This window comes from Leptosomus discolor, chromosome 2 (assembly GCF_034619465.1).
Source record: "Leptosomus discolor isolate bLepDis1 chromosome 2, bLepDis1.hap2, whole genome shotgun sequence".
NCBI classification, from domain to species: Eukaryota; Metazoa; Chordata; class Aves; order Leptosomiformes; family Leptosomidae; genus Leptosomus; species Leptosomus discolor.
Genome location: NC_141392.1, coordinates 35,315,510 through 35,329,692, shown reverse-complemented (window position 1 = coordinate 35,329,692; position 14,183 = coordinate 35,315,510). Strand labels below are relative to the sequence as shown.

At 57.8% G+C, this 14,183-nt stretch overlaps 1 protein-coding gene across 1 annotated transcript; it reads left to right on the top strand.

The window, feature by feature from the left end:
• The first annotated feature begins 5,371 nt into the window (after positions 1 to 5,371).
• On the top strand, positions 5,372 to 7,648 carry OTX1 (orthodenticle homeobox 1). The gene is made up of 3 exons (XM_009956984.2): positions 5,372 to 5,468; positions 6,049 to 6,200; positions 6,890 to 7,648. Exons 1-3 carry the CDS (start codon positions 5,372 to 5,374, stop codon positions 7,646 to 7,648), a joined length of 1,008 nt encoding a protein of 335 aa, XP_009955286.2.
• The last annotated feature ends 6,535 nt before the right edge of the window (positions 7,649 to 14,183 follow it).

The following is a 14,183-nucleotide window of genomic DNA, read 5'->3' as shown; positions in this document are numbered from 1 at the left end:
GCGGCCGTCCCGCAGCGGTGCCGAAATCACAGTGCGGCTCTTTCTTACGTTTTTAAAATGCCGACATGAGACTGGGAAAAAAAAAAAAAAAAAGAAAAAGAAAAAAAAAAAAAAGATGTTTTGAAAAAAAAATTTAAAACTTTTTTCCATTTTCTTAGGCCAGATATAGGCTGCGCCGGGCCCCGCTGCGTTGTTTTTTGGTTTCCATTCAAGCAAACTCGCGTTGTACCATGGTTTCCTTGTGGGCTCAGCTCTCCTGCCGAAAGAGTTTGAAATGAAATCGCCGAGACCCTGGGCGTGCAGGCGATGCCGGAGATGTGCGGAAGGAGCAGAAGAAGTAAAGTCTCTCCTGGTTTCTGTAGCTGGAGGAGGGCTGAGTTTTGAAATAAATACGTTTTTGTCGTAATAGGATTAGAGAGGGGGATATAGGAAAAAAAAATCATTGGGAATAGTTTCATCTAGTCCTGCCATATGTAATACTTAATAAGCTACCTGCATTTTATAGTTAGGTCAGATCCACCCCAGTTGTTATTAAAAATGTGCTGTATTTACCAGTGTTTTATTTCAGCAATTTTACACTTCCCCGGGCACAGAGCTGAGCTGCTCTGGTTTACTCGGGGGGTTTCTCCCCCAGGGTTAACGCAAAGCCCGGGGAGCGGCTGCGAGCGGGGCAGAGCCCGGCCCGGCCCGGGACAGCGCGGCGCTTCCTACCCGCGTCCCCCCGCGTCCCCGGGCCGCGTCGCCGCTCCGCGTTATTTATTGCGCCCGGGCAGCATCCCCGTGTCGTCGTGTCGTCGTCGTCGTCCCCCCCCCGCCGCCCTGCCACCCCGCCGCGTCCGTGTGTCCCCACGCGTGTCCCGCTCTCGCATCGTCCCTTCGTGGAGCTCGTCTCGTTTATTTATTACAATACCAAGTCATATATAAGATTTTCAATAAAAGCCGAATCTTTCTTACCGTAACTGCCGCTTTCCTCTTTACCTGAGAAACTCATTCCCTCCCTCCCTCCGCCGGCCAGGGAGGGGGCCCGGGAAGGGCCCGACCCCGCGGGGGGCAGCGGAGCCCCGCCGCCGCTTCGCCAACGCAACGAAAGCCATCAGAGGGAAAAGTTTTTCGTTTGTTTTTAATAAAATGCAAGTTAGGGAGGGGGAGGTAAAACTTTTCCCAGCGCGGGTGATGAGCGGCCAAAGCTGCCCTCTGGCCGCGACCGCGCAAGGAGCGCACCCGCGGGATGTGAGCGGGCGGCGGGGCCGGTGGGAGCCCAAACCCGGCGGGGACGCGTCTGTCGTCCCGGGAGAGACACCACCCCGCACTCTATCGCCGGCGGCTCCGGGTGCAACTGCGACCCGCGACCCGCTCCCCGCCGCGCCGCCCCCCCCCCCCCCAATAATCCCCCGTGGAGCAGGGAAGCGCCCGGCCTTGTGCAGCGGCCGGCGGTGCCCGCAGGCTGTGCCGGCCTGGGGTCGGGGAGATGCGGGCTGCCCCGGTGCCCGCCGGTGGGTTTGGCCCCTTGCGAAAGGTGGAGGATGCGCTGAGCGCCCCGTGGTCGGGAAGGCAGGGGCGGCAGGCAGCCGGCTCCACCGTGCCCCCCTGCCCTCTCCCTTTTTGGGCTGGGGAAGTTGGGGGGGGAGACACGGTCCGAGGGCTCCGCGGCCGCAGAGGGCAGCGGAGGCTCGGGAGGGGAGAGGGCGGCAGAGCCCGCGGCGCTGCCTGCCCGGCCGGGCACCAGGAGCTGCTGAGCCCCGAAGCCTGGGGCTGTCCCCGGGGGGACGGGGGGGGGCGCGGGCGGGCATCCCCCACCCCCCCCCGCCGGGGGGGCCGCTGTCTTTTAATGTGAAAAAAAAAGTAACTCGGCCTTCGGGTTGCAGAAAAAAAGCGTCGTGTTACCCCCCACATCCAGCCCGGGAACTGGCCGCCAAAGCCCCCCCCGCCCCATGGCCAGTCCGAGCTGCCCGAGCTGCCCCTGCCCTTCCCCTCCACCGGGGCCAAGGGGACGCGCAGCCCAGCCCCCTGCCCGCCCGCAGCCCCCGCCCGGCCGCCGACCTTACCTGGGTGCAGCGGGGAGGGCGCGGGCTCCGTCCGGCGGAGGGGACGGGGGGGTCGGAGTGAGCCAGAACCATCACCTGGGGGGGGGGGGGGGGGGGGGGGGGGCGGCGAGCCCCGCGCCCGCCCTGCCCGCACCTCCCGGGCGAGCCTGCGGGGAGGCGCCCGCAATTGGTGATTGGGCAACATCGGTGGTTGCGGTGGGAGTTTGGGGGGGGACGGGACACAGACACCCCCTGGGGTGTATGTGGGGGGGCAGCCCCGGGGGAGGGGGCGGCTGCTGCCCGCCAGGACCGGGGCTGCCCCGGCGGGGCGAAGCGATGGGAAGGCGGCGGCGGAGGGGGAGCGCAGCCCGGCCCGGGAACTACCCCGGCGGGACCGGGGCAAAACGCGGGGGGAGGGGGCTGGAGGGAAGGGGGGGAACTGCCCCTCCAAACCCTTCCTCCTCCTTCCTCCTCCTCCCTTTGCTTTTTGTGAATGGGCCGCGGCGCCTTTGTTGAGGGGAGAAGTGCCCGTGTCGCTGACTTTTGTGGGCGAGGGGAGCAAACCTCCTTTTTCTCTCCCCCCACCTCGGCCCATCGTCTTCCTCCCGCCCAGATTAGACGGTTCCCTCTCCTCGCCCGGGAAAAAGTAGGGGAAAAGAAGAAAGAAAAATAAAATAAAATGGGGGGGGAGAGAAAGGAAAACCGCGCTTCAGTCGGGGCCGGCGGGCAGCGCCTTTGAACATTAGCTCGCTTTCAGCTCCAACTGCAATTAGGGGGAGTTGATTTGGGGAGACCAACAAAAGCCGTGCAGCGGAGCCCTCGTTAGAGGTCCGGGCCCGCTCCGCCGCCTCCGCGGTTGCAGCGTCCCACTCCGCGCCTCCCCCCCCCCCGCGCACTGATCCCGCCGCTCCGCTTTCGCCGCCGATGCGGGCAACCAGTCGGGCTGCGCGGAGCGGTGCGGAGCGGTGGGTCCCGCTCCTCCCTCCCCCGCCGCCCCTCTCCCCACCGCCCCCGGGCCGCCCCCGCCCGCTCACCCCCCGCGGCGCGGAGCAGCCCTTGAATTCAGGACACGCGGAAAAAAGGTGCGGCCGCTGCTTTTTTTATTATTATTTTAAAGCGCAAAGTTTGGGCGAGCTTCCAGACACCGCGGGGGGGGGGGGGGGGGGGGCGAGACCCCGCTCCCCACACCTCCTCCCCTCCTTTAGGAGCGCCCTCCGCGCCGGCGCAGGCGGCGGCCGAAACTTTTCCGCGGTCCCCTCGGAAGACGGGTGTGCGGAGCGGCGCAGGGGTGCTACCCGGAGAGGGGGCGGGCAGAGCTGTGCGGGCGCGGAGCGGCTATCTCCGCATAACTTCTCTAACGATTCCCACCCCACCAGCCCCAACCCCATCCCCTCCGCGGTGGTTGCGCGGGGTGCTCTGCGCGCCCAACCCCCTCCACCCCCCCTTACTCCGCCGACCGGCTCTCCGGGGCCGAGCCGGGCGCGTCGGCTGTGGGTGCGCGGGAGGGCGCGGAGCGGGCGCGGGGTGGAAGGGGGGGGGGGGGCGCGGAGGGAGCCGGCGCCTTGCGCTGCCATTGCCCGGGCGGCTGTCAGTCAGGCGGGGAGCGGCCGGGGATTGGCGCCGGGCTGGTTACGCAGATGCTTTGCGCGCACATACAAGGCTAGGGCTGGGGGTAGGTGATCAATCCTCATCAGGGCCGCGGTTCCATCGCCCCGACAGCGCGGGCCGCCGGCAAGGTAACGCGGGGCGCCCCGACAAGTTGGGGGGTGCGCGGCTCGGGCTTCGGGCATCGGCCCCCCCCCCCCCGCTCTCCCCGGCCCCCCTCCCCAGCCGCCTCTCACCTGCCTGACCCCCCGCCCCCTCCCTCCCTCCCGCCCTCCGCGCAGCCCCCGCCCGCTCCGTCCTGCGCGCAGCCCCCGCCGCGGTCGCTCCGCAGGTGGCTGCGCAGGTGAGGCGGGCGGGGGCGGTGGGCACCGCGCTCCCCGACGGGGCGGGCGGCGGCGGGACGGAGCGGGCCCGCGGCACCGGCACCCGCGGTGCGTGTGTGGGTGAGTAGGGGGGGGCTGTGTGCGCACGGCGCACCCGCGATTTTCTTTCTTTTTTCTTTTTTCCCTTTATTTCTTCCATTTTCCGCGCTCTCGCCGCCGGGACGGTCCCGCTCCGCCGCGCTCCCCGACAAAGTTATGCAACGCCGGGTCACGGCGCTGCCGCCCGATCCGCGCCCGGCCCCGGCCTGCCGGGGGATGCCAGTCACCCTCACCCAAAACCTACCACCCCCGCCGGCCGGGATACCCGCGGTGCTCCCCGGGGGGGGGTGGGGGGGGGTGGACGGGGTGTCCCGGTCTCTGCAGCGGGGGCCGCCCCTGGGGCTTGGCGGGGCCGCCCGGGGTCTCTCCGCCCCTTCCCCCCGCCCCCCCCGTCCCACGTCTATCTACTGCTTTTTGCCACCGAGCCCGGGCGCTGCTTCCCGAGCCGGCGGCCGCCGGGTCCCGTGTGTGTCCCCCCCGGCACTACCGGAACCCCCCACCCCCGGGCCGGGCCCCGCCGCCGTCCCGGCCGGGGCTGCCGGCGCCCGCCGCCCGCTCTCCCTTTCACTTTTTCCCTTTTTAACTCTTAGCCATTTCTAATTAAAACGTCCCCGTCTGTTCGCTTTTAAATTAATTATACTTCCCTCCTCTGGTACCTCCTTTTGATTCCTAATCCAATTATCTTTTTAAATAATTGCTTTATCTCTCCCCATCGCCGGGCACTGTTTCCTCTCGGCACTTGCACGCAACTCGCTTTCGTTTAAAACAAAATAATAGTAATAATAATAATAATAATAATATTTACAATTAAAGGCCGCCCGCCCGGTGCCGCTGCGCCGGGGTGCGCGCAGCCCCCCGGCCGCCCAGCCTCCGGGGCGCCCCTCGGCAAGACTCGGGGCGGCCGGACCCCCTAACCCGCCTCTCTCCGCTCTCTCCCCAGGCGCTCCCGCCTCGCCTCTGCGCGGGGAAGAAATCCGCCTTTTTGTTTCCCGATCCTCGTTGTTGTTTTAATTTTTTTTTTTCCCCTCATTTTTTTTCCCCTTCTTTTTTTCTGCCTCCCTTTGCCTGCGTTCGCTTGAAGGACCTCGCAGCGGTGACGGCGGGACGGAACGAAAAAAACTCTTTTTACGCTGATTTTGTGCTCCGCTTTTTAATTGTTGTTGGCTTTTAATTTTTTGCCTCTTGTTTGGGGTTTTTTCAGGGGTTCTTTCTGTTGGGGCTTCCCCCCCCTCCTTTTCCCCCTCCCCATCCCGTACTTTTTTTTTTTTTTTTTTTTTTTTTTTCTGCGGAACTTTGGAGGAAACCTGCCCGGCTTTTAGCATGATGTCTTACCTTAAACAGCCCCCTTACGGCATGAACGGTCTGGGGCTGACGGGCCCCGCCATGGACCTACTGCATCCCTCCGTGGGGTACCCGGGTGAGTGCCCTGTGCCGCGGCCCCCTCCCCGTCCCTGCCATCACCCACCCGTGGCCCGACGGGCGCCTGCCCGGGAGTCATCGGAGGGGGGAAAAGCTCCAGCCCGGGTGGATTTGGAGGAGCCCATGCGGGCTGTTCGGTTTGCGGTGGGCTGTGGGGTGGGTACCCCCCTTTGCCCACAGACTGGGGTGGGCTGTTTCCAGCTGAATTTTCCCCCGTCCCTGTGCCTTCTTCGTTCCCGTGGGGATTTTTGAGGATTAAGAAAAGCTTTTTTTTTTTAAAAAAAAAAAAAAGGCGATTTATTTTGACACAACGAAATCTCCCCATTGCTCCTGCCAGGGCTGGGCCTGACCCTTCCCCAGCCTTGTGCTGCTCACCGGGCCCGCAGCAGGACCGGGTCCAGCTGGGGTGGGCAGTGCCTGGCTGGGGGGCAAGGGGAGCACCACCGCTCTTTGGGGTCACAGCGGGGGATACTTTTCAGGCCCCTGCCCCAGTGATGCTGGGGGTTCCCACCATTCCAGGGGTGTGCGGGAGGTGTGTGGGGACTAGGTGTGACTGGCGTGGCGATGCTCTTCCCTAGCCACCCCACGGAAGCAGCGGCGGGAGCGCACCACCTTCACCCGCTCACAGCTGGACGTGCTGGAGGCACTCTTTGCCAAGACGCGCTACCCTGATATCTTCATGCGGGAGGAGGTTGCCCTGAAGATCAACCTGCCCGAATCCCGAGTCCAGGTACCAGACCTGCGTGGGGAGGAGGATCCCTTGCTGTCACAGGTTGGGGGGGTATGGAGGGCACTCTGGCTCGGCTGGTGGTGCTTGGAGCTGGCTCGCCATCCACACTGTTTCCTCACAGCTGGGATGTGTGTGGGCTCCTGGCCACTGGTCTGTCCTGCTGTGGGGACATCCAGGCAAAGTGGGGCTTTTATTTTTCTTTTTTATCCTTATTATTAATTTTATTTTTATTCATATTTTTCTGTCCCTCTCCACCTGCTCCAGGGCAGAGCAGCCCTGCTACCCAGGTGCTTCCCAGGGACGCTCTTTGCAGCACAGCTCCCCAGATGATGGTGCCCAGCAGGGTGGGATACCGAGGCTGCACCCCACACAGGATCTGTTCCCCCAAAACCATGTTTTGTCACTGTGCTGGGGACGTGCACAAGCTGGGATCACCCCAGCTGCTGGCCCTGGGTATCCCTGCTTGGGGCGGGATGTGGGGTGACCTGGGTGCCAGGTGGGGCAGGTTTTTTTATGGGGTGCAGGGGTGTGTGGTGCTAATGGCTGGGTGTGGGTGCTGGGAGAACTGGTGCTGGGGTGAGATTGGCTGGGTGCTCCCGGAGTGAGGAGAGACAGCAGAGCGAGCGCTTATGCTCTGCCCCTGCTCACCCTGCTGCTCATCCCCCTGGCACCCCCTTTTCTCGCTCCAGGTCTGGTTCAAGAACCGCCGTGCCAAGTGCCGGCAGCAGCAGCAGAGCGGCAGTGGGGCCAAAAGCCGTCCGGCCAAGAAGAAATCCTCGCCGGCTCGCGAGAGCTCGGGTTCGGAGAGCAGTGGGCAGTTCACGCCGCCGGCGGCAGCCTCCAGCTCGGCCTCTTCCTCCTCCTCCAGCTCAGCCTCTTCGGCTCCGGCAGGCGCCCCAGCATCTCTCAGCACCCCGGCATCGTCCATCTGGAGCCCGGCTTCCATCTCTCCTGGCGTGGCGCCGGCGGGGGTGACGGTGCCCGAGCCCCTGCCACCGGCCGCTGCGTCCTGCATGCAACGGGCCGGCCCCGCCGCTGCTGCCGCCTCTGCCAGCTACCCCGTCTCCTACGGCCAAGGCGGGGGGTACGGGCAGGGTTACCCCGCGCCACCCTCCTCATCCTATTTTGGGGGCGTGGATTGCAGTTCCTACCTGACGCCCATGCACTCCCACCACCATCCCCACCAGCTCAGCCCCATGGGGCCCTCCTCGGTGCCTGGCCACCACCACCACCACCCGCTGAGCCAGAGCTCGGGCCACCACCACCATCATCACCATCACCACCACCACCAGGGTTACGGCAGCACTGGGCTGCCCTTCAACTCCTCCGACTGCCTGGACTACAAGGAGCCTGCTGCTGCCGCTGCCGCCTCCTGGAAGCTCAACTTCAACTCTCCCGACTGCCTCGATTACAAGGACCAGGCATCCTGGCGCTTCCAGGTCTTGTGAGGGGCCGACCACTGTCCCCCCCAAACCACCATGGACCCCCTGCTCGGGGTCTCCCAGCTGCCTCCTGGGCAGGACTCTGGCTCCAGCTCTTTCTCCTCCTCCCCCCTCTATGTTAGCAGTGGTGATGCCCCGGGGGGGGGGGGGCGGCGGGGTCCTGCCACCCCCATCTCTACTGACTGATATTTATTTGCTTCCTGTGCCCCTTGAGCAGGTTTATTATAATTATTATTTTTTTAAACGAAACAGAAGAGGAGTTTAAAAAAAAAATAATAAAAAGCCTAGCATCCCCCCTGCCGCTCCCCCCCTGCCCGCCGGGCAGAGGCGCAGGCTGGCTCCTGCCCTGCCGGTGCCCCCCCAGCTTCATGCAGGGACCCTCACCCCCTCGTGGGTGCGGGACCCCCTGGCTCGCTGGTCCTGTACAGTCTCTTGCCGCTGGGAGTGGCAGGAACGATGTAAATACTAGGTCCGTTCCAGTGACCATGATTATTTTTAGTTGATGCTGTTGGATTGGCATTTATCTAGAGTCTAACATGGAACAGAACTTAAATTTTTTTTTTTTTTTTTTATTTTAACTTTCTTCCCTAAAAATGAATTTTTCCTTGTCTCGTGTCCTCCGTCCATCCTTGAGGGCTCAGCACACGCTCGCTCGGCCGTCCCGTCCTGGGGCTGGGGGGGAGGCAGCAGCCCAGGGGGGTGCCCAGAGGGGAGGCAAAGGGGGAGGGAAGGGCTGCCCAGCTGATCAGCACCCTGCAGACCAAAAAAACCATAACTTTTGGAAAAAATAAAAAAAAAAATAAATAAAAAGGAAAACGAACAAAAATAATTTAAAAAGTTTTGGTTTATTTTTGAGGGGGAGGGTTGCAGGGGAAAGCACCTCTGTGTTGGGGGGCATGACTTTTTGAGGGTGTGGTTTTTTTGGTTTGGTTATTTTATTTTTTTTTAGCCCCTCCTGTGGGTTGGTGCATTCTTTCGGGTCTGGGCTGCAGCCCTGGGTGCCCGGCTGCTTCACCCACCCCAGGCTGGTGCTTTCCAGCAGCTGTGCCCCGCAGGGGGAGAGGGACTGTGTATGTATGATTTTTGATGCCGTAACTCCACACTTACCCCTTCAACTGTAAGGCAACTCCCCTCCCTCCACCCTTCCCCCCACCCCAATAAAATCCAAGCTAATAAACGTGGTGGTGTCCTGTCCTCCTTCCGGCTTGCTCCATGCCACCCCTTCTTCCACCCCTGGGGGCATCGAGGTGCTGGGAAATACTTCCCTGGGGGTCTCAGCAGGATGGGAGGGGATGTGTGTGATGAGTTTGCAAGTGCTCTGGATGGGGGACCTACCGATGCCTCCGCAGGTGTGGGCTGGGGACCCGCTTTTATGTTATTTGCTGCTGTTAATTACTGATTTATTGCTGCTCCATGGTGCCGGTTGCGTCCCATGGGATGGGCAAACACTGGCTCAAACGGCAACCCCACCACCCCGGGGGGGCAGCCCCAAAAAGTCGGGAGCCACAGGCAGGCCTGGGCGGTGGAAGGGTGCGAGGACCACTCAGACATACAGCCACCCAGACAGACCTCTGCCCCCCTGAGCGGGCAGGAGCAGGGAGGGATGCTCAGCACCCGTGCTTCCAGCCCTGGCTCCTAGTGTTTCCCTCCTCAGCCTCTGCCAGCTTCAATCCAGCTGGGGAAGGGGAGGATGAATTATTTCTCATGACAATCTACCCCTCTTTTTTTGTGTTTTTTTTTGGTGTGTGGGTTTTTGTTGTTGTTTTTTTTTTTTTCTCCCAGACCTTCCTTGCTGTTGGAGACTGCCTGCTGGTGCTGGGGCTGTTCCAACTCTCATGGGACCAGGGATGAGGACCACTGAGACCACTGTTACCTTGCTTGGGCCACTGACACACTAGTGGGGGGGGGGGGGGGAATCCCTAAATTCCCATCCTCTTCCCCGTGGTCTTGCAGCACTGCCCACTCCAGCTGGGAGCTCTGGGGCTGTGCCATGTGCTGCCGGCCTTGGTGCTCCCAGGCCCCCCTGCGGCAGGGGGGACCACGTGGGGTGAGAAATGTCAAGGCACTGGTGCTCCAGTGCTGCAATGTGCTGCTGCGGCTGCTGGAAATGGGCTGCAGCTGGGAAACCAGCAGGGTCAGCCCCAGGTGTCACTGGGACAAGCCCTGTGCATCCTTCCAGGGTCACAGCCCTGAGGCGAGGGGCAGCCGATGGCCTCAAGCACCTTCACGGTGCAGCAGGGAGAGATGGAAGTGGACAGGTGCAGCCAAGTCAATTTTAGTTCTGTGTTTTTTTTTTTTTTCTTTAAATGGTTCTTTTCCTTGTTGTCTTCTTCAATGCATTTATGCATACATATATTTAGGTATTTTTATAATATATCTATACATGTAAAATAATTCTTCTTTTCTGAAAGCACCAATAAGGCACTCATCACACCAAATGGTGGCTGTGCAGGCCATTTGAGGAACGATCATGCATGTTGGGTCTGGGCACCACCAGCCTATGCATCCCCGTGCCCTTCTTTTAGAGGGAAAAAGTTATCACAGTCCTCCTGGAGCTGCAAAAAAAAAAAAAAAAAAAAAAAAATCTGTGCTGGGCCCAAAGTGAACCAAAGCTGCTCTCCCAGATTTAGTGAACACCTGAGGGACATGAGCCAGCAGTTGTATAACACATCCCCCCCACCCCCCTCCCACCCCCCCCCCCCGACCCACCCCCCCCGCGGGACTTCATCTTCTTTAAACAACAATTATACACATCCTTAAAAATTGTGTTTCATTATAACTCAGTAGCTCAGTAATGCTGAGAGATACAACCAAGTGCGGGGTGGGGGAAGCCTGAATTTTGGTTTTAGTGACGTGGTCCTAAACCTCTTCATCCAGTGCCCCAGAGTGTGGCTGGACCCAAGCTCTGATTCGGGGTTTGGGACTCCAAGGTGAACCCCCCCCCGCCCCTCCCAAATTGGGCACCCAGCAGCACCACACCACAATTTGGGCATTTTCTGTCCCACTCATGCAGACCCAGAGCATGGCAGCAGGGCCAGTGGCTGAGCCCAGCCGCAGTGGGGGCACAGAGGAGACCTGGTCCAGATCACATCAAATAATGGCTTTGCCCTCAGTGCCTGCTTTAATTTTTTTTTTTTTTTTTTTTTTGTGCATTTCTCCCAGGTCTGTAGTTTCTTTAAAGTTTGACCAGCACGCCTCAAGTGGGAACAGGCAATTTGCTGGAAAGCAACTAAAATTGTTTATTTTTTTTCTTATACTTGGTAGAATCCCCCTGGAAAACCAGAGCAGTAACTAACCAGTGTGATGCCCGCCAACGAGCTGAGCATGGTCAGGCCTTGTCGTCCCTCCGCCACCCATGGGTTGGTGCCAGCAGCGTGGGCAAGCCGCGGCTCGTGCCTGTTGGTGGGTGCGAGTGGGCCAGGGAGGGTCATGCTTGTTTTTTTTTGGGGGGGGAGGGGTCTCCAGCACGCCCCCTTTTGCTGGCAGCACACCCTCACTGCTGGGGCTTGGGCGCTGGAGCAAACTTCTCCCACTGTGGTCTTCCCCGAGGCCTGAACAGGCGCTGCCGCCCTGAGCGCAAGTCTTGGCAGGTAAAGCAGGGCGCCGCTCGCTGCCTGGTGCCCGGCGCTGGGGCTTTTTTTTGGGCAGCCCGGTTGTGAAACAGCCATCTGGGTGACTCGGTGCCTCATGTCTCAAGCAAGAAGGCTGCTGTGTGCACGGCTACTATTAGAATCTCTTCTCTTTTTTAAAAAAAAAAGATAGCATTTGCTGCTGGAACATGGTGATGCCATCGGCCCAGGGGCTGGTGCCATGGTGCCAAGAGGCCGGGTTACCCAGAACAAACCCGGTGAAGCTCTTGCCTCTTGCCCAAGTGCCGGCAGCTGCCTCCACACGTGAGTGCCTGCTCCAAAGGCACGAGGTGCTTTCCTGCCTGTAAGTCAAGGGACAGGACTTTGGGGTGCTGGGGGAGAAGAGGGGGAGAATACTACCCAGCTTGGGCTGTCCTTAGTTTTTATACTTGGTGCTTCACGGACCTGGAACAATTCATCACCTGTTTGCTGTTATCAGAGTATTGGCTCAGTAGAATCCCCACTGGGAAAGCTGTGCTTTTAACCCCCACCCCCCCCCCACCCCCGGACATGGCAGGGAGCTGTGACAGGCGGTGGTGTGAATGCCCTGAGCAGTACACGGCCACGCAGAGGCCAGGCAGGGTTGCTGCTGTCGGGGAGGCGGCGGGGGGAGCAACTGCCGGTTCAGGTGCAGGACATGCTTTGGGGATGCAAAGTGTTATGGCCGAGCATGAATTGAATTATTAAAAAATTATGATTATAAATCATAAGTTTCAGGAGACGTACCCACTAACACAACTTAGTACAGTTTTTTTGTAGACAGCCTTTCTGGCAGGGCGCAAAGAAAACATGATTAGAGCTGAATAAGGAGCCATCGCACATGACCATTTGTGGTTTTCCCTGTGCTGACCTCAACGTTAGACAGTCACTGCTAATTCACGCACTTTGAGTGGCAATTAATGCACATAAAAGCGCACATTCATTCCAAATCTATTTTGAATTTGTCAGTAAAAATCTGCTGGTTCCCAGCTGAGGAACCTGCTATACTGGAGAGCTCTTCTTTCCTGTCGTGTGGTCGAGCACAAAAAGCTGTGGGGAAGGAGGAGGGTGAAAATGGACAGAGGGCTGAAGCCTAAAGGAAAATATATTCCTATTTCTAGTTCAATCCCTATTCAACACTTCTTTTTTTTTTCCACAACAGACAGGACTTTCCCAAGAAAGCCATGAGAGGAATTTTTAAATTATTATTATTTTAATGAAAAACTGCAATTTTAGGAAACATCATTTTGGATCTTATGTACATTTGTAGTATCACTTCCTGTATATTTTTAAGATGAAATCCTCTTAGCATGCAAAGTAAATAGATTATGATATACCGAAGGATTAAGAATCACTGTCTGGTGTCAGATTAATCCCTCATATAGACCATCACTTCTACTGACAGAAATATGGCTGCAATTCAGCAAAATAGCTGTACGACGAAGCAACGCACCTCAGCGTCTGACACAGAACAAGCACGCCATTGCCGCGGCCCATCGTTGTGCCATGTGTGTTTCAGAAATTAAATCTAAATCTATAGGACATTAAAGGTGTGCTCCCCTCCAAGGGCTGCGTGAAGCACAGCCATTACAGGCACGGCTCTGCATGGGGAGGCGATGCAGCAGCCTGCTCTGTTTCAAAGCTCTCTTTATTAATTTTTCCCCGTTGAGTGTACAAAAAGCTACACATTGTGGCCCATTTGCTCCCTTCAACCTGCAAAGCAAAACGTCTCCTTCAAATATACTCATGGAAAGGTGCTGATTGGGATAAAGTGCCGAAATGGGTTAGGAGTTTTTCTGGTGAGATCAAAATCGCCTGTCGTGCAGCAGAAATTCAGCAGGATTTTGGCTTGTAAGGGAAAATGGCTGACCAACAGTAAGCACAAATTTGGGTAAATGCAGGATTTTTGTTAATAAAATACTTCTATTGGCTTGTGGGTTTTTTTGTTTGTTCGTTTTTGTTTTTTACATTATGCTTTTATTTTCAGTCCATTCACTGTACAAATTTGTTCACCATACAAAACCAATTTCAAGAAGCTTGCTGGCTTTGGGTTGCAAACACCCAATGCGCCCCCCCCCCCCCCCCCCCCAAAGCTCAAGCTTAACTCACACACATGTCTATAGTAAGAGTACAAAAATCTGCATCTGTACATGCTGCACCCGATCAAATGGTGGGAAGAAAGACTTGTGGCAATGCTTGCCCCTCTCTTCACCATTAGAAAAAAAACTAGAGGGCTGAAACAGGTTACGTTACCTTCTCAGTGCATTTTCTTTTCGTGGTTAGAGGAGGCAGATTAAAATCTGGAATCCAATGGAATGATGTTTAAGAGGTTCCGTGTCTTTTTTTCAAGGCAAAATAATGGTTATTCAACTAAGATGATATATCTAGATATGAAAATTGAGAGCATTCTTCGAAAAATGCTGCTGACTGTGAAAGGCTGCTCTTTCACAGAGGTATCCTGAGTGAAGATTTTATCGGCTGGTATCTCAATAGGACGGTTTTCAGAGCCTTAAGTGGAAATTCAAATCTGCTTCCAAGAGAAGATTGTTAAAATATATAATGCATAGAGAATTACAGATTTTTCTCCTGAGAAGTTTATGGATTCATCCAAGAACGCCCCCCCAATTTTTCAACATTGTGTTTGTATGGTAAAGGGAGATCTGCAATTACTCGCTTCTTTGATGTCTTTGAATGACACAATGAAAATGTCACCAAATTGCCCTTCATAAGCAAACATGGGGCAGTTTGTGCATGGACACGTTCATGGTAATGCAAGAAATAATTCAGGGGTCTAAGGGAGCGTATTTTCTAAGCCTGGTGTTTCAGGCTTCTGCTAGTGGTTGGATCCACAGCTGGCTGGTAGTTCGTTGAAGGACTTTCCATGAACTTCACCACCTCAGTGACGTTTCCTCTTCTTCGCTTTGGCAGCTCAG